At 42.3% G+C, this 21,447-nt stretch overlaps 1 protein-coding gene across 1 annotated transcript in view; it reads right to left on the bottom strand.

The window, feature by feature from the left end:
* Nucleotides 1-21,447, bottom strand: part of ISM1 (isthmin 1) — a gene marked incomplete at both ends in the record, with an annotated part of 38,504 nt that overhangs the window by 8,233 nt on the left and 8,824 nt on the right. Inside the window, one exon of the mRNA XM_084283371.1 lies at nt 7,990-8,226. Coding sequence (XP_084139497.1) covers nt 7,990-8,226 — 237 coding nt within the window. The remainder of the gene's footprint in view (nt 1-7,989; nt 8,227-21,447) is intronic.

Raw genomic sequence — 21,447 nt, forward strand, 5'->3', positions numbered from 1 at the left:
GGGCTAAATAACTCCACGGGTCTGCAGGTGGAAGACAGAGCCCAGGGTCCCTGCGGGGTCAAGCTGTTTGCATCTGCCTTGCCCTCTAGTGGCAGCTCAGCCATCCCCCTCATGCTGCCCACCTCGCAGCACCCGTGCTTCCATCGCACCACGGCATGGGATGTCACCGCTGCATGAAACCACTGTCTGTGGCGATGAGAGCCAGAAGCTCTTCCAGCCAGTGCCATATAAATCACTTGCTGCTGAGCCAGCTGAAGTGGGTCCTCCTTCTAAGCTTTGGCATAAAATCATATGCAGTCCATTTACGGTTTCTGCAGAACCCAGAGGTGAGATTCATAGCTTTCTGCCCAGTTCACTCACATGCATCATGAATATAAATATAATTCCGCATAGGGAGAGTCCCTGGTGACTCGTGCTGAACAATGTGTAAATATGAAACTCTTGGATAAATATTCTGCATACATATAGGTGGCTATTTAGGTAGAAATAGGAACTAGCCATCAGAATCCTTGGCTCTACACAACTGTGCAAGCACAGCATGACCACAGATAGATAAATCATGAAATGCTCTGATGCTTCATGTTGGTGTGCTTCAGTGATTACATTGGACTGGCTAAACAACCACGACACAGATGTGAATTTCAGATATACCCATAACGTTTAATATGTACAAAGGTGTTCATGATTTATAAACTTACAAAACAGTCTTTCAAGACATTACTCCAGGAAAATTGTATTCCTTTTTGGAGAAAGGACACTTTGAATCTGTTTCATGCTCTGCTTTTGACCATACACAGAGACATAGAAACAAAACAACTTTGAGGCTACTATGAAGCTCACTGGGAGAAAGAGCAAGAACAAGGGAAAGTGCAGTTGTCAGCCTAATATCATCTTTACACAAGAGATATGTTACTCCCATAACTGTGGAATCAGGATGATTACTTCAGTAACCTCAGTTTCTGCAGACCAAGATTTAAAATGTATTTCATAAGTTTGAAAACAACAGGGTTAGTTCAGGGATTCAGAACTGTTGCTTCGACCCAAGCAAAACAGTTTTCACAATAAGTGAAAATAAATGATGTTACTGAGTGGGTAACACTGTGCACCACTGGCCAGTCAGAGGGCTTTGGTAGTGACCATGTGAAAATCAGTATGACTCTAGTACTTTGGTAGCAAGTATTTTTAAGACCGCATTAACTTTGTAAGCAATGACTCAGCAAAGTGGGGAAAAAAAACAAAAACAAAAAAACCCTCTCGTAAAAAAGGCATGGAGCACTTGACAATCATTCCATTTGCTTTGGTAAACTGTAGTTATATGATTGTGAGTCAGGGTAAACTCCCATTATTTCAACCAGGTACAATGAGAAGAAACAAAGGTATTCGAGATTTAAAATACTTATTCAAGATGCTGATTCAGTTTAAGCAAAAGAGGTTTTGCAGAACCTTTTGCATTGTTGGTTTTTTTTTTTTCTTTCTTTCTTTTTTCTTTTTCTTTTGTTTTGTTTTCAAATAGCCTATCTAAAAAAATGAACATAAAAAAGTAAAATCCATTGTGGCAATCTGACAAGCACCAGTGTTCCTCCCTCCCCCTTTTTAAGTGTTGATTACAAAGTTTTTTGTTCGTGGCTTTAAAACTCTAGAGTGCAAGAAATTCTACAGTGTCGTGGGATTGCCTGAAGTGCCACTCTTGAAAAGTTAAAAAAAAAAACAACTTCAGTTGACTCCAGTTCTGTTCATTTTCAGGGACTCATCTACGCTCTGCCCAGCCCCATTTAACTCTAAGACACCTTCTGATGGCCGTGAGGAGATCAGTAAGCAGTCATGCCTCCATGTAGTAGTAGTAATAGTGGTAAATGGCACCAGTAATGCCTTCATGGTATGGCCCAAGAGTTAGGGTGGTGGTGTGAGAAGTGGCTGCTTCTTCAGGAGAGCAATTGCTCCCCTATCCCAATGTAAAATTTGAAAAATTAGCATTCACTGAATTCTTCCTGGTACTTAAATGTTAGCCTTAACAGCATTAGCCCATGACCATGCATATACATACACATGGTACATAAATATGTATCTTGTTTGATTGGTTTCTATACTGGGGATTGTTTATAAAAAGGAAAAAAAGAAAACAGATCTAGAACTATAGTCATGAAAAAGGAGTGGTTAAGACAGCTCTGGAAAAGCTTTCATGCTGGGTAACTATTCCAAAAAAAAAATCTTCTCTCAAAAATTAAAAAATAGATCTTGTTTAGTATTTCTATCACAGAGACTGCTTTAAAGAATTCATTTTCCCTGTCTTCCTCTTCCAGTGATTATCAAAACTGCAAAGATGATTATTTATTTTTTTGTCAAACTTCCCAAAATGTCTGTGGTTCTTGTATAAATCCACAATCATCTCCAGAAGTATTCAAGCCTAAAATGAAGCCATTTCTTTTATGGTTGTTTGAGCTATAAATAAGGATGTTCCTCTAAAAATTGTTAAAAACAATTGGCATAGGTACATTAAAACAACAGATTTGCAATGAATTTCTAATGAAATAAGTGTATCAAGCACAGATGTCCTGAGACACCAACATCCAATTTTCTCCTGGCCAAAAATATACAGAAGATAAATATTATCCCCGCCTTCTGGAGTGCACAAAAAGTTCTATGTGCTTTGTCCTGTTTACCGAGACAATGTTTCTGAATTCACTTTAATGGTGTAAACATTGCCCTAAGCAACTGGAAGATTATGTTACAGGAAGAACTACACTTGCAGTATTGTGCAAGCGGTGGAGTCTACCACATGGCTATCCTCTGTTTCCTTTGTGAAACTGATGCAAACTATCAGTGCAGAACTTGCCGTTCTGCAAGGTGGGTGTGCAAGTCAGCAGTGTCATATAATAGCAGAGCAGAAATTAGTTAATTATAAGGTATTGAAATGATAAATTTAGGTTCACACCACATAACGATTCAGCTAAAATGGTATCAGCAGTGATACCAAGTTACTCCTGGTTATGTCATGACACTTTTCTGGACTAGTTGGAAGGAAAGTGAAGGACCTTGACATTTGCTGGGAGAAAAGAAGACAACACGACTCAAAACTTAACATTTGTCTTATATGCTGTCTTAATTCCACTTTCTGATGGGCCTAACTGAATCCCACAATTCATACTCTGGTCCCAAGCCCAGCTCTGAATTTTGCGCTCTCTGACGAGCCCTTGTTACACCATGACATGCAGAGGTAACAGCTCTGTATTGAAAGCTGTTTAACCATGGCCCTCCGGCACCCTGTTCTGCCAAGACTAATCCCTCCAGCTCACCATGAGGACTAGCTAGTTCTTGGCGTGGCTACGCTGTGCTCTGGTGCTGCAGCACGCTCAGCGAAGCAGACAGGCTGACCAGGCAGATGGTCTTTGGAGCAGGGAGTTCTCCACGGTACAGACCCAGGCCGAGGAACGAGAAAATGAACATGCACTTTCAGCTCGTCCACATCTTAGTTTGATGACAGGGACAATTGTGCTGCTACCATCTCAAAGAATTAGGCCCTAGAAGTATTACAAGAACAGAGTGCTACCTACTGGAGCCCTCCAATTCTTACTGTGCTAGATTAGGGATGAGAAATGCTGGTCAGAGCTCAGTATTACAGATACTGCTGAGCCTTTTGTGACAATGCCGGGAGGGCGTTGCTTTCCAGTTCAGTGAAGCCAGCAGCTTCAAATGACAAATATAAAGGCTATCTTAGAAATATATCTAATAAAATATGTGATATGGATGGAGGTGAGGGGAATGGGTATTGATGAACCTGAAAAAGAGTTACTTTGAAGTCTGCAGTTATTTCTTAAAGCAGATCTCACAGCCTTGTTTCTCTGTATTCTGTATCTTCCTAGAGTGGGTGGTTCTGTGTAGAGTTGTGTTTTTGTTGTTTTTGTTGTTGTTTTTTAAGGGAAGGTAGAAACTGAGTAGATATCAAACAGATATCAAACAAAGCTAACAAAGCAGCACTAGTGTAGTATGACTGGTGAATTTGGCCCACAGGCCTCATGTAACATCACCAAGCAGGCAGCGTTAACTTCTGCCTTGAAATCACTCCTATCAATTGTTAGCAATGCCACAATTCACAGTGAGGATACTAATCAAAACAGGTTTAATCATATCCTCTTCTAGTTCAGTTTCCAGGCCACACCAACACATTTTTAGGCCAGGAATATTACCTAACTCTGTTTCTACTTGGAACCCATCTTATCAATCATCACTGCTGGAACTCACCCAGTTGTATTTCAGGTACACTGGGTGTGAAATTTGGTCAAGATTCAAGTTCTCCAAAATGGATCAATATCAATAAAAAACTTTCCCCTGACAAACAATAGGGAGTTTTCCATTTTCTTCTCATTTGTCAAGGTACCCAGCACTGCTAGGAAAGCAGCAAAGCACTGGGACAACAGAGAGCAGCACTCTACCTACACAAGCCTGAAAAATCAGGAGTGAAAAGCAAAGAGGAGAGACATGGGAAAAAGTTCAACTGCGTGATGAGGCATCAGGTTCCAAACAGAGGAATGGCCAGGAAGGTGAAAGACACAGGGCCCAGGGTCTCAAAGGAGAGCTGAGAGGTTGTAGAAGTCTGGTTGGAAGAGATGAGAAAAAAAAACATCAGAAATGGAAAACAAGCAGGTTCCTATACATCCCCCACATGGCGTTATTGTGTTACCTAGAACAAGTAGGAACAAGTCTGTCCTACTCTGAACAACCCTGTATTTACACGGTCTTCATAGCATCCCTCAGCTAGTTTAATAGCATCCCTCAGCTAGTCAAAGAAGTGCAAACCTACGCAAAAGGGCTATTCCTCATGTGAGGAAATCCAGAGAAAAGGTGCGATCAGTTTCTGTAATCATCTTCTCTTGCTGAAGCCTTCCAGGCATTGACAGAATAGTTGAAATGACAAGAAAATCAAATATCTCAAACCAAACAGCCCTCCTTTGCACAACAGCAGCCCTTGCAGTTACTCTCAAACAATGAGTGTAAAAGTAGTGCTAAAGCATAAAACTTCCCTTGAAGTGATGCAAAATTTATCAAGGCTGGAGCACCAGCCTTTACCAGAAAGACCAGTAAGTGTCATCCTGGTCTTGCACACATAGGGTCAAATAACATTTGCATTACTGCTGCTCTGATTATTGCTCCTGAGGTTTTTCTAGAAGACAGTCCACTATACTTATACTTGATTATCACCTGATAAACACAGTAGTAGTCTAGGGACATGTTAATTTTCTGAATTCCTGTGATTGTGTTCTGATATCCACACCTTCCTCCCTGAAACTGAACACAACTAGGGTATGATACTGCAATTACCTTCTTGCAGGAAACTGGAGAAGGAAAGGTCATAAAGAAAACTCACCAGAGTATCTTTTCAATTTGCTTTCTTACGCTGATTTTTTACATCTGTTTATTAGGTTTTTTAAATTTCCAGGTACAATTTCCCTTTAAAATGTTATTTTTGGTCTACACAGACTTGTAGTAGCAAAGAGAAAAGAGGCTGTGGGGTCCATGAGAGGTAAATGTGGCCATTGTACTAGATTAACACATAGCTGTTGTTTGTTTTTTTTTCTCCTTTTCAACCAAATCCCGGGACACAAAATATTAATTTGCTACAGTACCATGGACTTCACAGCACTGTTATCCTGTGCAACACGAGGGTCACCTTTATCCTGACTCCTGTCATAAAGAGGCAAGAGGCTGGCTTGATGTCTCACAACCAGTCCCCTGCTGCTGTTTCACCAGCTGCCTCTAATGCTTTTTCCACCTACTGCTCGTTATGTCCACTCACATATTCCTGTCCTCTTCTAACTGCAAGCAGGTGCCTGATCTGGCAGTGAGCTGACACTTTCTAGGTTGGTGGCTGTCCTCTGGAGCAGACAGTGCCCCTCTTCCCAAGAAGCCACACAAATTGTCTCTAGACTGCACACAGCACGTGGAGGGCTGGATGCAAAGTCATCGGGGATGTCAAACCATGTTAGCTGCAGCAGAGACTGATTTTCTATCTTCTTGCTCACCCAGCAGTGCTCATTCAAAATTCCACCCTGCTGTATACTACAATGCATGTACACAACAGGTCAGATCTCCACAGACGTTTGGTTCATGACTGTGAAACCACGTCCTGTGTATCACTGTCCTGCGAAGGCTCTTCAGTTAACACCCTCAGAACTGCAACTTACAGAGCCCAAAGCTATTGTGAAAAAGAAAAACGAGTATTGATTCTGCTTTCACTTGTCAAAGAGGTGACAAGAAATTTACAAGTCAACAACTGTCATTATTTCCATTCAGATAAGTAAAGTATTGGTTAATGAGCAAGAATTCACTAGACATCATTTTTTTTTTTTTCCCCACAAGAAAAAAAAAGACCATCTTTTACAACCGTCAAGCAAAGAAATAAACTTCCATTGACTTTTTAATGAATTAATGGCAGCTTTCTCTCTGTAATGCCTGGTCTGCTGTAGGACAGTCAACCAGGAACTTCAGGAAGCTCTGTATATCCCTATTTATGCACCTGAGTAAGCAGACTAAATATAAAGCAGAATGTAAGGAGCCTATTTCTGAAAGAGTTGATCCTTGTGCGTAAGAGCTCTGTTATTAATGTTGCCCAATGTTTTCCAGTTTACAGGACTAGGCTTTCCAGTTCTCAGAGTCCAGCAAAACTGCTGACTTAGCTGGCTGACACATTTCCAGCATCAGGTGGTGGAAAAAGAGTTCACAGCAGAAGCAGTTACTGTAAAGACAAGCCAGGGAAATGTTTCCATCCTCCACTCATTTATCTATTCCCTAGGTCTAAACATTAAACACTGTCATGAATCAGAGAAGGATTTTGTTTCCTCCTGTCCTCCTCCGTGGTTTGCATACTGTTCAAATAGTGATGTTACACCATTCACCGCCTGCCACAACCTGGGGCCCCTACAGCTTCCCCACCTTCCCTTCCTAAGGCTTTCTGGAAGGCTTCTCCCAGCATGCGAGATGCGTACAGGCACCATATGTTGAACATGTTTACTACCTTGGCCTGTCGAGTGTTGGACCTGCACTTGATCCAAAGCTGTTAGACTTCTTAACGTTGCAAGCCATCTATGAAGTAATGGAGCGTTGACTTGAGACAGCTTGTTCTCTCACGAATAGATCTTTTATATCTTTATGTATGTACTTCTTAGACATATCAAAAGGATGGTAATTTTGTGGGCTGGGGGACTGTAAGAAGCCAGGAATTTATCTAACCAGAATACTCGTTCTATTAGCGTATTGTTTTTATAAGCACATCTTAGGCAGAACAACATTTCAATTTATTGTTTTGGTTAAAAAAGACTGCTTATTAATGCCAATTTTGCTTTAAGGCTCTGAATTAAAACCAAATCACTCATTTTTTCCTCTTTCTAATCCTTGAAGTTTTAAGATGCAAGTGGCTTGCAAGAGGCCATTCCAAGCTCAAGAATAGTTTTAGGAATAACATATAACAAAGTTTATTTGCAGACAACTTTTTTTTTTTTTATTTTTATTATTCCAGGCAGCTGCTGCAGAAATTAACTTTAAGTCTTCGTTCCATACAGCAGACCATATTTTAAGATGAAAGTTAAAGACATACTTTCTTAAAACCTTTGGGAAGGATTGTATTTTATAATAGCATGCTAAAAGAGAATCTGTTCATAAACAAATTTTACAATGCAGAGTTGAAAACAGAATTTAAAATACCCATTTAATATCAAAGATAATATGTTCCAAAATGCAAAAACAAAGATGGCTTTAGTATCATAAACAGGTCTATATTGATATCTACATTATGCAATCAACAATATCCAAAGAGAAATTCAGAAGAAAAAAAAACTGAAATCTGGGCATTCAGACAGAGGGTACATATAACCTCTCTTGGGTAGAGAGGCAGAGAACTGACTGCACAACATGGAAGCCAGGCTGAAAGGTCACTTGGCTCAGTAAAATGATCTTGTGTAGCTTCATAAAACATCACATGCTAACAAAAATTTGTACCTGAATGTTGGGATTCTGCCCATTGATATCTGCTTTTGACAGGTCAGGGAAGTTTGGGAGATCCAGGAGGAAAGATCTGGGTCCATCTCTTTGTAAGGACGTGTGCCCGTTTTCCTGCCTGAATCGCTGCTTAGGGAATGGCCGGTGGGCAGCCTGGAGATCAGGGTATTCTCTTCTGTCCTCGGGGTTCAGGGTAAAGCTGTCTTCAGGAGAATGGTCATCTGTAGTAAGTGTGTTCTGGGGAAAAAAGCAATGCACTATAACAACAACTGAGGTGCAGTCCTGCCAGTACCCCCATCTCCAGCTTCCTGCTAATGATGGCTGCACACTGCAAGTAGAAATCCTTACAGCATCCAGACCCGCTGCCACTTTCTTAAATGTACGAGATTCACAATGTATTTTCTATGGGGTCATGAGTTTGGCACCGGGTTCTCACTGAAATATCCTCAGTTACACCAGTGCAAAACCATAACCATCTGACACAAGAGAAAACTGAGTCAGACGTGGGTGCTTGGTGCTTTCAGGTTCCTGGAACAATCCAGCTCTCCAGTGACACCTGCACTTTGACACAAACGTTTAATTAAAGCAAATCTGGAAACATGAAGATCTGAAGCAACAATCCCTGTGAAATGAAGTTGTATCAGATTAAACACATCCCTAAAATGGTGGAAGGATGTCTTTGCCACTGAGCATTTCAGTTTGCTTTGTTCCAGAATGGAGCAAAAACACTGCTAAGTTCTTGCTGAAATTTATGTTATTAAAAGATCCTACTGTGTTGAGCTGGCAGCTTCTCTACCTCTCCTCAGTTTGCAGTAACTTCCATCTAGTTGTCTGTCTTCCTCACCCAATTTCTCTGGACTTGAACATCTGAACCTTCCTTCCTCTGGGATCTCATTTTCATGTTTGCCTAATGGTGGGATTGAATTTCACCAAGTTGTGGGTCAGCGGTTAATGCTTTTGTTATTGCTGAGCGTACTTTTGGGTTTTGTAGTTTATTACAGCAGGCTGCCTTCGAACCAGTAGCACTGCTGCCACTGCCTTTGACCTCACCAAGGAGATACATTTAGTATCAAAACACTCTCTCCTGGGTTAGGACTGGCCTGGGGACTCGGAAAAAAAAGAAAAAAAAAAAGGCAGACAAGTCAAAAAAAAAAAAAAAAGAAAAGAAATGAAGAAATGCATGGGGCAGATTCAACACAGGTTTTGCTTTTGACTCAGCTGAAAAAATTTAGGTTTGAGGTCTTAGTATGACTGCCTGGGGAGCTTTTATTTTCAGTTCATAAAGATACAGCAAGCATGGATAGGGTAAATGTTAAAGACCTATCTTTTAAAACAAGCACAATTAAAGAGGAATGGCCACATGTGGTTCTGGCTCTTCTGAAGCATATTTTTGCCAGCATATCTGGTTAAACACAATCTTCACTCAGCTCCCCTGGCTCAAATTAAGCTAGCATACCTTTTGTTAAGGTCTCAGATACACACCAGTCCCAGTGCCTTTTCTTTTATTTTGTGTTTATTTGCTCAGACTGTTCTAAATTGACCTTTGAAGAGATTTTACAATGTAATCTGTGCACATTACAGGAAGATATTCATGGAGTTAAATAAATCAAGATTTAAGAGTTAATCTGGGACTAAGTGAAATCTCAAGCAAAAGCTAAGGCGTTTCTCTTCTCCCCCTCTCTCTGCGCTGCATTTGTAGACCAAAAATCAGATTTTGTAGTATTAATATATTCTTGGTGTTTTTGTGATCAGAATATTTATACTCAGAAAGTACCAGAAGGCTACTAAACATCTCTCTACAGCACAGATGTACAAAGTTCATTCCAAGTTAGTGTATGCATGCAGAGGTAGAAGTCTTTGTGCTCCTAACTGTGTTCAAATGCCAAAACAGCAATGCTGCTCTTTGCTACAGACCAGGCAAGAATTTGGGATGCCTTTGGTGGGCCATCCATTAACACACACCTTATTTAATGTAAAGTAGAAAGAAAATCCCATGGCTGCAAGCTCTAGGAAATAAAACTGAGGGCCACTTAGCTCACTTTAGGGTCCTTATCCACACGTTTGTGCTTTAACTTAACACTTATCAAACCAAATTTAACTTCAGACTTCTTGGTGCATGAGGATTAAATGGCTTCTCACCTATGCCTGACCAACAACAAGGAGTAATTGCACCATTATTAAATTACTTCAGACAGGAACCAAAAAAGTGGTGTTTTTAACTTTTTTTTTTTTTTCCTGGGGTACCACGCACATAATCTTGCCTTTATTAAAAATAGTGTGAGATTTATTAAAAAATAAAATTCTCACATACAATCCTATACTTTTGGTATTTGCTTGCACATTCAGGAGCATCCTGATTCTCTGTATTAATGTACCGTACAGCTAGAGAGCTGGCCATGGGCTTTAGAGCTCTGTGTTTAATTCCCTGATAAGACTTGCTGTGTGATCTCGGCAGGTCATGGTCTGTCTGTGCCTTGGTGGGTATAACTGCACTTCCCTTCCTCACTGTGATGTTTGTGGGGAGCTCGGCAACTACAATAATACGGGCTATATAAAAAAGTTTTTAATAGTGTCAAACAGATGGAATATCACATGGAGTTAGTTAGAAAATTGTCATGGCGAAGTAATGACATCAGGCTGATTGGGCCCACTACCAAGCTGCTTGGGGCAGGACTGTCATTAATTACAGCCTGAGTTGGGGTTGCTGAACGTTAGAAAGGAAAACCGAGGGGACATCAAAACTGCCCCATGCCAGGGGCTGCTGCAGCGAGGAAGGAGCTGGACCTCTGCATCTTCAGGGTGGACAGGAGCGGGCGGTGCTGGTTCAACATCAGTAACACGTCTCTAATGGCAGTGACTGTGAAAAACAACTTCAGAATTTAGAGTTGGAAGGGACCTACAAAGATCATCGAGTCCAGCTGCCTGACCACTTCAGGGCTAACCAAAAGTCAAAGCGTATTATTGAGGGCATTGTCCAAATGCCACTTAAACACTGACAGGCACAGGGCATCAACCACCTCTTTAGGAAGCTTGTCCCAGTGTCTGACCACCCTCACGGCAAAGAAACTGCTCCTAACACCCAGCCTGACCCTTCCCTGACACAGCTTCGTGCTGCCACCACACGTCCTGTCATCGGCTACCAGGAAGGGGCTGGAGCTGCCCTCTGCATGTCACCTCCTCGGGCAGTTGCAGAGAGCCATGCGGTCACCCTGCCGCCTTTTTCTCCAAGCCAGACACAGTTTGAGAGCAGACTGTGCCAGGGAGAACGTGGAGCCTGTCTGTAAGAACGGGGCGGACCGGTGTCTGTCGGGCATGGCAGAAGTGATGCAGAGCACCCGCTGCCTAAAAGCCACGCTGGCTCTTGCAGACCCTCTCAGGCCAGGGCAAGCCCACACTGAGCCGTGTGTGTCAGCTGTCAGCCAACACAACGGGTTCAGCTGTCATCTGCTCACGGTACCACCAGCAAAAGACCATTTGTTCTCAGTCATTACAATAAATAGGAGGCCTGATTTTTAGAGGAATCCTTTTTGGCGTTGTGTCTAAGCTTATGTGCAACATTACTAGAAACATTTATCTCTGGTAAGAAGGTAGCAGGGGCTGCCATCAATAAAAGTGAGCGTGCACTGCACCCAACGAGCAGAAGATGGGCTCAGTGGTGTACAGAACTCAGGATGGTTCTTCCAAGGCCAGCCCAGCAGGGAAAAGTGTGTTGGTACTGCAGTGCCAGCATGCCTTCTGAGGAAAGCAGTGGTTGTGTTCCAAAGCGAACAGATGAAAACCTGGGGAGGGCAATCCTCTTCTTATGTCTAAGTCATTTCACATGTTTTTATTTCACACTATTTATTTTTGGGTGTACACAATTTGTATTTCCGATTGCTTTTGGGAAAGCGGGGTTGCTTCCCTTGCTGCAGAAGCAATGTCACTTCATGCTGAACTACTGACTCAGTTTCTTTGAAGTTATGACATTTCTAAATCAGGCACATCATTGGTTTATTGCTCAAATGATGCATCTGCTCTAAATATTTTAAGATAAATCACTTTTTTTCCTTCATTTAACAGGATTATTCATAACTTTTAAACTTTCCATTAGGATGACTTTTAAGGGGTTACTCATGATTGCTGTCAGCCACAACTCTGCCATCCCCGCGGGATCAGATATTTATGGAAGTCCCCAGTATGAAAACAGCTTAGGATTTCTGAGCACTCTCAGTGTGGACAGTATACAAGGGCAGGAACTCATTATTCATAGCCGTGTGACGAGGCACTGAAATAAACCCTATAGAGAGAATCTGCCACGCTGTTTGTGTTACACACTAACATGCCCTGCCACAGTCATCACTGAAAAAGGGGGGGAGAGAAACCCTTGTCTGCTGGGTTTAGGCTCTGTGAAGAAGTGGCAAACAGGGAGCACAGTTAAAATATATTAGAAAAGAGAGCACAGAGATAAAAGTGCTATCTATTGTCTCCTTTATGGCAGATGCTGTACAGGGTGCAGTGTGACGGATGAGTTGGGCCACGCATGAAAAAATAAGGCAGACCGCCAAGCATCGTTATCCCATCTCTGCCATGGACTGATACGAGACTTGATGAAGTCACTCCGATTTGGTTTAAAATCCCACATATTGATGTATTTGCATCTACCTGTAAACCAGGGAAGAACGATTCACAGGGATTTTGTGAGGATAACTTTAAAAGTTGGTGATCCCGCTGGGACTTACACCATGGAGTGCTTTAAGGCAGCAAGATACAACCCTGCATACAGGTAAAGTTTCCTACCTGATACTGCAGCTTAAATTTCCAATAATTAAATGGGTATTTTAGCTCTGTCCACTGCTGCCTTATTATTTCTACCTCCATCATGTTAGACGCGAGCTGCAGGGAAGTGCACTGTTTCTCTTTCCCATAGATAATAAAACAGAATTTGGAACTTCTAAAAATACCCTACTAGGGGAAAAGGGAAGTCCCCTGCATTTTTAGCAAGTGAGGAACCCATCTCCTTCCTCTCCCCTTTATTTTAATCCCATTTCTAGGTCTGGAAAAACAACCAAGAGAGGGAATAGGTGAGGAATGGCTGGACCGACAGAAAACCTTCTGTAGGAGCTGCTCTTCCTCTGTCCTTCATAGTTCTTACTCACCTTCTTTCATTTTCTCCCCACTTGCCAATCTAAAGGCACATTTGCAAACACTGCTAATTATGAAGCTGAAAGAATTTGGGAAAACTGATGCAGCTTATAACCCTAACAACTCCCAGACAGAAAGGGAATCTATTACCAAATCCCTGCTATGGCTACACCGCTTTTATTTTATTTTATTTTATTTTATTTTATTTTATTTTATTTTATTTTATTTTATTTTATTTTATTTTTTATTTCTTGTATACTCCTTTGAAATATCTTGTAAAATGATCTTGACAAGAGGTCTTGAATTGAAACCCGACAGTCTGTCAATGCACTTTCATGATGCACCTGTACAGCATCTTCAACCACCAGGAATGAGGAACATTTATTTATTAGGAAACTTCACAGACGCTATAAAAGATTATATTGCTATCAGAGACAAAATGAGGCCTGGGGCCTTCACAGAAAATCATTATAGCCATTAGGGCTGGTTTCATTCCCCACCTGCCTAAACAGATTGTTTTGATTTTGAAGGCTGTCGTGTGTTTCCAGGTTAGTGCCAAATGATCACTTTAAAATTAACCCATCTGGGGAGGCTGAGTAGCACACCAGGATACCGCATGAGACTTTCACCTCACCAGATCCAAGATCCGTAACGAACTTGGGTGATCTGATGCCTGGGTTTTATTTATTTACTTTTTATATCGTGAGTGTAAGCAGCACGTGACCTAGCATGAAGACGTATGAGGACAATGTTGGGTAAGCAGACAGGGCTGCTAACAGCTGAAAAGCATTATCAGAGATACACAGAGGAAAATTTATTTTATGATTAATGCCACGTACAGTCCAGGCAGTCAGGAGACCCATGTTCTCTTCCTAGCTCTGCTGCGGCTTTCTTATAAAACAAGCAGCTCTCTTAGGCTCATACTCCATTTCTGTGGTGGCGCTGAACCTTGCAGCTCCCCTTCGCTCCATGAAGTCACTGACAGCTCCCACCTCCAGAAGTCACACCAGAGGTGTGGCACATCCACCCCCCAGCTTCTGAAACGCTCACGTTTTCCTTAAAGAACGCTTGTCCCTCATGTTCACAACCATCAGTGAGGCGAAAGACTTACTTATCTTTGGAAAGCCACACAAATTAATTGATGCAGTGATTAATAGCCCATTTTAGATAATCACTGTTCTTAAATCATTTAAAATGGACTACTCTGCCTTGCAAGTACACAATCGTTTTCACAAAGTGGCTGCAAAACCTATCATCTGTTTTAAGCATTGTGCATACAGAAGATGAATTGCTGTTACAGTTACTAAAAAGAAAGTCCTGTTTAACACAGTCTCTTTTTTAATACTTCAGTTCAGTCCAGAAAATTTAGCAAAATGACATTGCATCCCATTCTCTTTAACCCACATGTATGACTAGATGGCTATGGAGACACCAACCCAGGCATCCCATAGGGTACTGCTGTGGGATGCATTAGCTCCAGGGGCTGTGGGGCTTTTGATTTTGTTTCTGTGACAAACAGGAGTTGCAGGAGCTGCAAACAGTGTTGTAATAAGACAGCAGAACTTCAGAGTGGAAGTGGTGATCCACAGGTACTGTTGGAGGCTAAATGTTGGGTGCCAGCCGGAACACAGTTATGCAGCTGAGGGTGCCCTACCACTGCTGGTTTTCTGGCACACGCTGAGGTTGCTCTCGGGAGCTGTGTACAGCAGAAGCAGCACCTCAAAGCATCTGGGAACACCCATCTCAGAACCAGAGCTTTTGATTTTATTATTTTTTTTTTTCACTAGAAAATTCTAGCCTCCTAGTGCCATGGAAAATCTTGAGAGCTGAACACGCAGCTGAGCCTTATGCTATGTCTGCAGGGATGCAGGGGCAGTGGTACTGAGGCCACCTTCCCACCTAAGCTCCAGCAAGTCCCAGACCACTCTCCCAAGTGACATGCCCAACACTATGGCAGGACTTTCCGGAGCAGAAGGGCTCTCCTGCCATTCCTCCGTCGCTGAGGCTGAATAAATGGCCTCAATATGCTTGCAATAATCGAGCCTTGGTCCATCCTTTCTTTGGCCTCCGTCTGGTGAGCTTCTCTCACTAGGCTCCCCATCTCTACCACAGCATTACTAAACACTGGGTTCAGAGCTGAACTGCTCTGGCAGTCAATATTGTTTTCCTCAGAGCTCAAGGAGAAAACCAACCATATTATACTCAGATCTGGCAATTTTTTCCTACATGTTGTGGACACACATTTCACAGCACAGCTATTTTTCATGCTCTGTTGTTTGCTTGTATTTCGTGTTTTCTTTCAGCTGGAAAATACAAACAGTATGGCTCAACTTAGAGGTGAAGAGCTGCCAGTTTGTATAAACACTTTGATAATAAAATGGACTTGATGGTGATTACAATTCAACGTCTGCAGGAAAAAACAGAGGCCCTTTAGCAATTTTTTCTAACGCAGCACACACTGATGCTTTGTTCTTCAGCAGATATTCAGCCATCCATGAGACAGCCAAGTGCACAGAATTAAAATTATGTAGGGCTTTGACAGATGATCAGTGCCAAGTTTTGCTTGTAGTTAACAGATATTTCCAGTTGCCTAAGCTGGTGGCAAACTTTTAGTCGTTCTTCATGACTCTGATGATCTGGCCCGTAATCACCGCCTGGCTGGAGCTCTCCACGCAGGACTCATTGATTTAGCAGTTGAACAGGCGAATGCACAACTGAAGAGCAAGCCAACTATTTCACTCCTATAACCTGTGATGCCAAAATGCAAATTCTTTGAACGTACAGATTCTTTTGGGCTTTATTAAATCCTTGCATAAAATCAGTAGCATAATATAGTTTTAAATAGAATCCATTTATGCCATGGCTAAATTTAATTGAAGTCATCATTTGAAATCTGTATCTTAATTTATACACACATTTCCAAGAGAATGGGAAACTCTGCCTTAAGCTGTAATCAAAACCACAAAAGTAAAGGATATCCAGAGTATTAATACTTTTTGTATACAACTTTTTGGTCAGGCTTTGCAGGCCAGCAAACAAAAAGTCAGTGTAAATGAAAGAGAACAAACATACATCTGAAATTATTTTCATGGGTTTTAAACTGGGTCCTTCTGCAAGTTTATTCCACTAAATCACTGTAGCTAGGATTTCACTAGGTGAACCAGCTTTAATAAATGAAGTTTTCATCTCTCCCTAGCCAAAAGAGTAACCTTACTTGAAACCTTTTCAATTTTCAAAGTTGCCTTCAGCTGTTAGTTTCCAAGGAACAGCTATTCCCAGCCACTGCGTCTCCCTCTTATATGCCACTGAATATCCACCCTATGCTTTCAAAAGTGTCTGTGACTTTGGCTGTGCTAGCTGGCAGATGTTTTTAGAGACTAGAAAGTGTTTAGTCCCTGTGGACCAAAAGTTACATGATGACTTCATCACATAAGCAAAGGCTAATAACGGGAAAGCAAGAAAGCAGACAAGTGTTATATTCCAAAAACATGATGTTTCCTGTGCTTCTGGCAATACTACTTCTGTGCCTGAAAAATGGCAAGTCGCTGGTCTTGATGCTCAAAACACACACGCCATCGAAGCACTGTGAGATAATTTACTCGACCCTCGGTTAGCTGCGCTCCCCACCAACAAAACTTTTTATTTTGATGGAAGTTAGAGGGTGAAGGCAGAGGAAAAGCAGCGCTTGTTTATATTCAATACCTGTGCCCCAAATATATGACTTACAACACTCTCTAGAAGGGGCTGTTACTACACCCAGGAGCTTACAGAAAAACAGCAGCAGAAACCTGAGCAGCTGCCTCGGGATCGCGCACCTCTGCTCCTGCAGCAGAGCTCTTCCGAGGCTGGGGGTGCTGCTGCATGCTCTCCATCAGAAAACGCTGGAGACTGAGACACGAGCAACTGGAAGTCGTTAGCACAAATGGCGTCTGCACACGCAGCGTGGTAACTTGTGTTTGTCTGTCAAGGCATCATCAGCAGGCACTGTGCCCTCTTTCTACATCGCTGTGAACTGCCCTAATGGCAGAGGGAGGGAAAGAAAGGAGAGGAAGCAGATAGACAAGAGAAAGGCCTCCCTCCAGTGACATGATGGGGAAGAAGAGCAAGCGAGGTGATGCGCAGCCCCATGACAAGACAATGCGAGGACCCTCCCCTGTTTAAGAGATGAGCGAGAAAGGATTTGCCCTGGAGAGAAATGTGGACTTTTTATATTATAATTTCAATGCATGTATATATACATTTTGTGAGAATAGTAAGGGAGGGGGACTATTTCCTAGAGCTGATTAAAGAAGCATGACTCGATTTTCAATTTCAAACGACTCGGGGGGCATTCCAATAGACTGCAGACAGGAAATGAATACCATACATGCACTAAGCAAGGCAGATGCTTTTGAATCTGACACTTACGTGAAAAGAAAATATCTTCATTTCTGTCTCCCCCCACCCCACGATGGCTGGTTAGTTCTAGGCTATTCTTAGAAAATGGTTTTATTTTTCAAACTTGCTATAATCGTTCCACGTGCCTGAAGCCACCCAGATGCCACTGACAACAAACCATAGGGAGCTGGCCAAAACCATCCCTATGCTAGCCCCAGCAGCCAGATGTTGCAGCAAGGTAGAGGAGGAAAGATGAGCAGCCCGAGTTTGAGAGACCCTAGCCTCCCCCGTTAGAGGAATGGAGCTGTGACCCTAGACGATACGCCAGAGCCCAGGGAGGAAGAACTGCTTCTGTGTAAAGGGAGAGCCCAAAGTGTCCGCAGCACGTGTGCTGCAGAGCAGGTTGGAAGAGCATTTCCTGGTAGGCTGTGGCACAGGACTCGCTTCCAGCTCCTTAACTGTGCTAAGGAGATAAATATATGTCTTCTCTCCTCATATGGCTCTTACCAGTAAACTGCGATGATTGTCATGGGAGTATTGTGGGGTTTATAACCTGATTGCAGTGTAATTGTAGCTCTTTTTACCAACAGCAGCAGTGTGTGCTGGGGAATTGGCATATACAACTCTTTCCCCTACTTATTCCACATGTGTGCAAACGCACAATTTCAGCTGCAGTCTCCTCTTGGATTTTACTATGGAAAGACTTAAATGGAATAGAGAAAAAAACAAAACAAAACAAAACAAAAAAAACAGAGAGGTGATATTAAACTGGCCCTTGCTCTGATGTTATGCAACTAATTAGCTCATTTTCGTTTGTTGCAAGGACTGCGATAGCGATATTCCTGAGAATACAAGAAAAAGGATCCTTTCAAGAGACAGGCAGGAGAAGAAGAAAGAAGAATGGGTAGGTGAGAAAGGCAGACATGCCTTACATCATTCAAAAAGCCATGAATGTCAGATCAAAGAAGAGCAGGAATCAAACTCAGTGCCACTGAATTCAGCAGCTTTTTCAGAATTATTGATCCCTCAAGGGCAAACTCTTTTAAACTCCAGAGATGCCTCTAACTACCCAGAGCTCCCATCTGATGCTGGCTAAGCCTCACGTAGTTTGCTTTCATCAGCTGGCATCTTGGGGAAAGCAGAGACAGCTAAGACACTGCTGTATCTGGGCCTGATGAAGGAGACATACAGCAGAGCACAGAAATACCATGTGTGTATTTTCGGCACCAGATGTTACCTTTTTAATGGCCATTGTGGTGGATGTTAAATAAAAGACCAGCTTCCTCACTGACAAGCTGTACATTTGGTATCCACCAAGTCCTTGAAGTGGTTTGTCCAGGGACAGGATGCAATCACCCTGCTGAGAGCCCAGCTGCCCTGGGCAGGATTTGTTTGCTCGGCTCTGGCCAGAGGCACCAGCCCCTTGCTGATGGGTACAACTCACCTTGTACTTGTGGGACAAAGGTGGGATAAGGCTCTGAAGAGCTACTGCAGCTCACCTGGCAAGTGGCGACTTGTTCATGAGTTTGGGCTCACAGGTCTCATCTGGACACCCAGAAGGCCCAGGATCCAACCTGAAATCAAGTCCTAAGGTGTCAAATGCACTACAGATTGGCATCTTCCTCACCCCGCTTCTTTTGGCCAGGTTTCTTTTGTAGGGAATCTTGCAGGTGTGCCTTGTCAGGACACTGCAGGGTCATGCCTTAAGCCAGAGCCACTGGGGTTGGGTGCAGTAAAGCAACTTCACTTGGCGCATGCCCAGATGGTCTCTTAAGAGCTGCCTTTGGGCTTCTGACAACGATCTCCTTGCACTGGGCTCGCTGCTGCTGCCACCGCTGTGTCACTAGGGACACCCGGTGCACCCTGCCTCTCACTGCCCCCAGGTTACCCGCACGCCACAATGGTGCACTGTGCGTTATTCAGCTCCTTCCAAGCTCTTCCCACAATTCAAAGTCTACCTATTCTCACCAGCATTTAGTGTCGTTTGGTACTTTATGCATTTTCATGAAATGGATGACCCTTTTCCTTCTGTGTGTTGTGATCAAGAGCAAGAGCCAGCACTGCCACCATTTAAATGCATATCAAAAGCTCCAGGGCTCTATCAGGCTAAAGAGTTCATTTGAAACCTTTGGTGCTATTGTTCCAGAACATCTGAAGACACAGGCATGGTGTGGCTGCCCTAGGTTCCCTTTTGAAATATATTTCCACAAATGTTCAGCATAGACGTATCAACCTCTCTATTCTTTCCCAATAAAAGCTTGGACTTTAAAGTGCAAGATGAGGAATAGATACTCTATTGGCCAGCTGCAGCTAGCCTTTCATAAATAACAGGACAATCAATCCCTGTAAAGGAAAATGATACTCCAGAAGCACTATCCTGACGTACATCTGTTTTCCTATTGTAGGAACGAATTAGATGACAGAAAAAGTTAAATGCTGAAAGCCTAAACAAACTCTGAATTAAGAGGAGATGGTAGTAGAAATGATGGATGAATTGTAAACCACCTGCAAATGTTAAGATTGCAGCACTCCTCTGCAGACCACTGCAAACCTCCAATAGACATGGACTGTGCTCTGTAAAAATCACGATGAATGCAGACTTGTTTTTATATTATGGAGGTCCTAATCCTCCTCCTCCTCTGCTTTTGCTCTATTGTTACAACATCAAAGACCAACTGCTGGCCGAGATACAGTCAATATGAAAAGGGCGACCAGCAAATTTACTGCTTGACTTCATTCCCTTTAAATGGAATAGGCACCGTGGCCCTTTTTCAAAGTCCAATCACAGACATATATCTTTTTTATTGGACATCATGTACAATAAAGTGAAGCTGTAACTTGGAAAAAAAATAGAACACCTTAAAAAAATCCCATGAGGTGAACATTCCTTTATAAAAATATCACTGTGGTTACATGTTTAGAAAAACTCTGGGTGCTCTGCAGTGCAAAAGGCATGGACTTGCTAGGTTATAGTTTAGCTAAGATGCATACCCATGCCTAATATCTAGTTGGTTTCAAAATAAAAAAAAAAAGGCAACAAAAACCCCCAAAACTAATAAAAAGTGATATATTTAAGACAGAATGCCAGTGTCATTCAAATAAACTGAAATGGCAGCACCGATGTCACAAGAATCATTAACTGCTTTGTTACAGCCTGCTCTGTGCAGTGAACCTTTACAGACTCCTTCAGGCCAGAGAATCTTGAAATCAGCCGCACAAAACACCAACATATACACCGCATCTTAAATAATCCGGGCTGATCACGGAGGTAATTTCAAAGGATGCTTTCAGATAAGAGCTGTATCCGCAGACATTAAAGGCACGGGCAGTTTTATTGCTATTGTACCACTAAGTAGATGCTAAGTAATTTCCTGGTATGAAATTAAAGAGTGTATAAGCAACTCATTTGATGTTGGAGATGATTCTGGTGGGGTTTTATGGAATCCAGACTACCTAGCTCTGGCTGCTATTTTTTTCTAATAAATTTCATGTCAATGTAATGAGAAGTTTTAATCTGTTTAAGCTATTAATCCATTTTTTTTATTTAGGTAATTTGTGCAAAAAGCCATTAGCAAATGTCCAATTAGTAACAGTATATCTAGATGAAGTTCACGTTGGTTTTAAAATCCTGTACTGATATGTAGGTGGCAGATAAAACCAAGCAAGAGTATGCTTTGTTACACCTGCAGTAATCTTAGGCAACTGCTTCCAGTGGAGTAATTTTGGTTTCCTCATGGCAAAACCTGCTGCTGATGGCTTACTTTTAGGTGAGAAAGATACTAAAACGATTTGACGTTTCTGTAAGACTAGCACCCAAAATAGCCATGTTGTCACTAGGCCCTCCTCGCTGCTCTTTCCATTACTCTGTGCTCCGTTGGCAGCCTTTCCATTGCACCTACAGCACAGACCTTCTGGGGAAAGGACCTCGCCTCCCACTCAGCCTTCCTGGGCTTGTGCAAG

This window comes from Netta rufina (genome assembly GCF_964035555.1).
Source record: "Netta rufina genome assembly, chromosome: 3".
Taxonomy (NCBI): domain Eukaryota; kingdom Metazoa; phylum Chordata; class Aves; order Anseriformes; family Anatidae; genus Netta; species Netta rufina.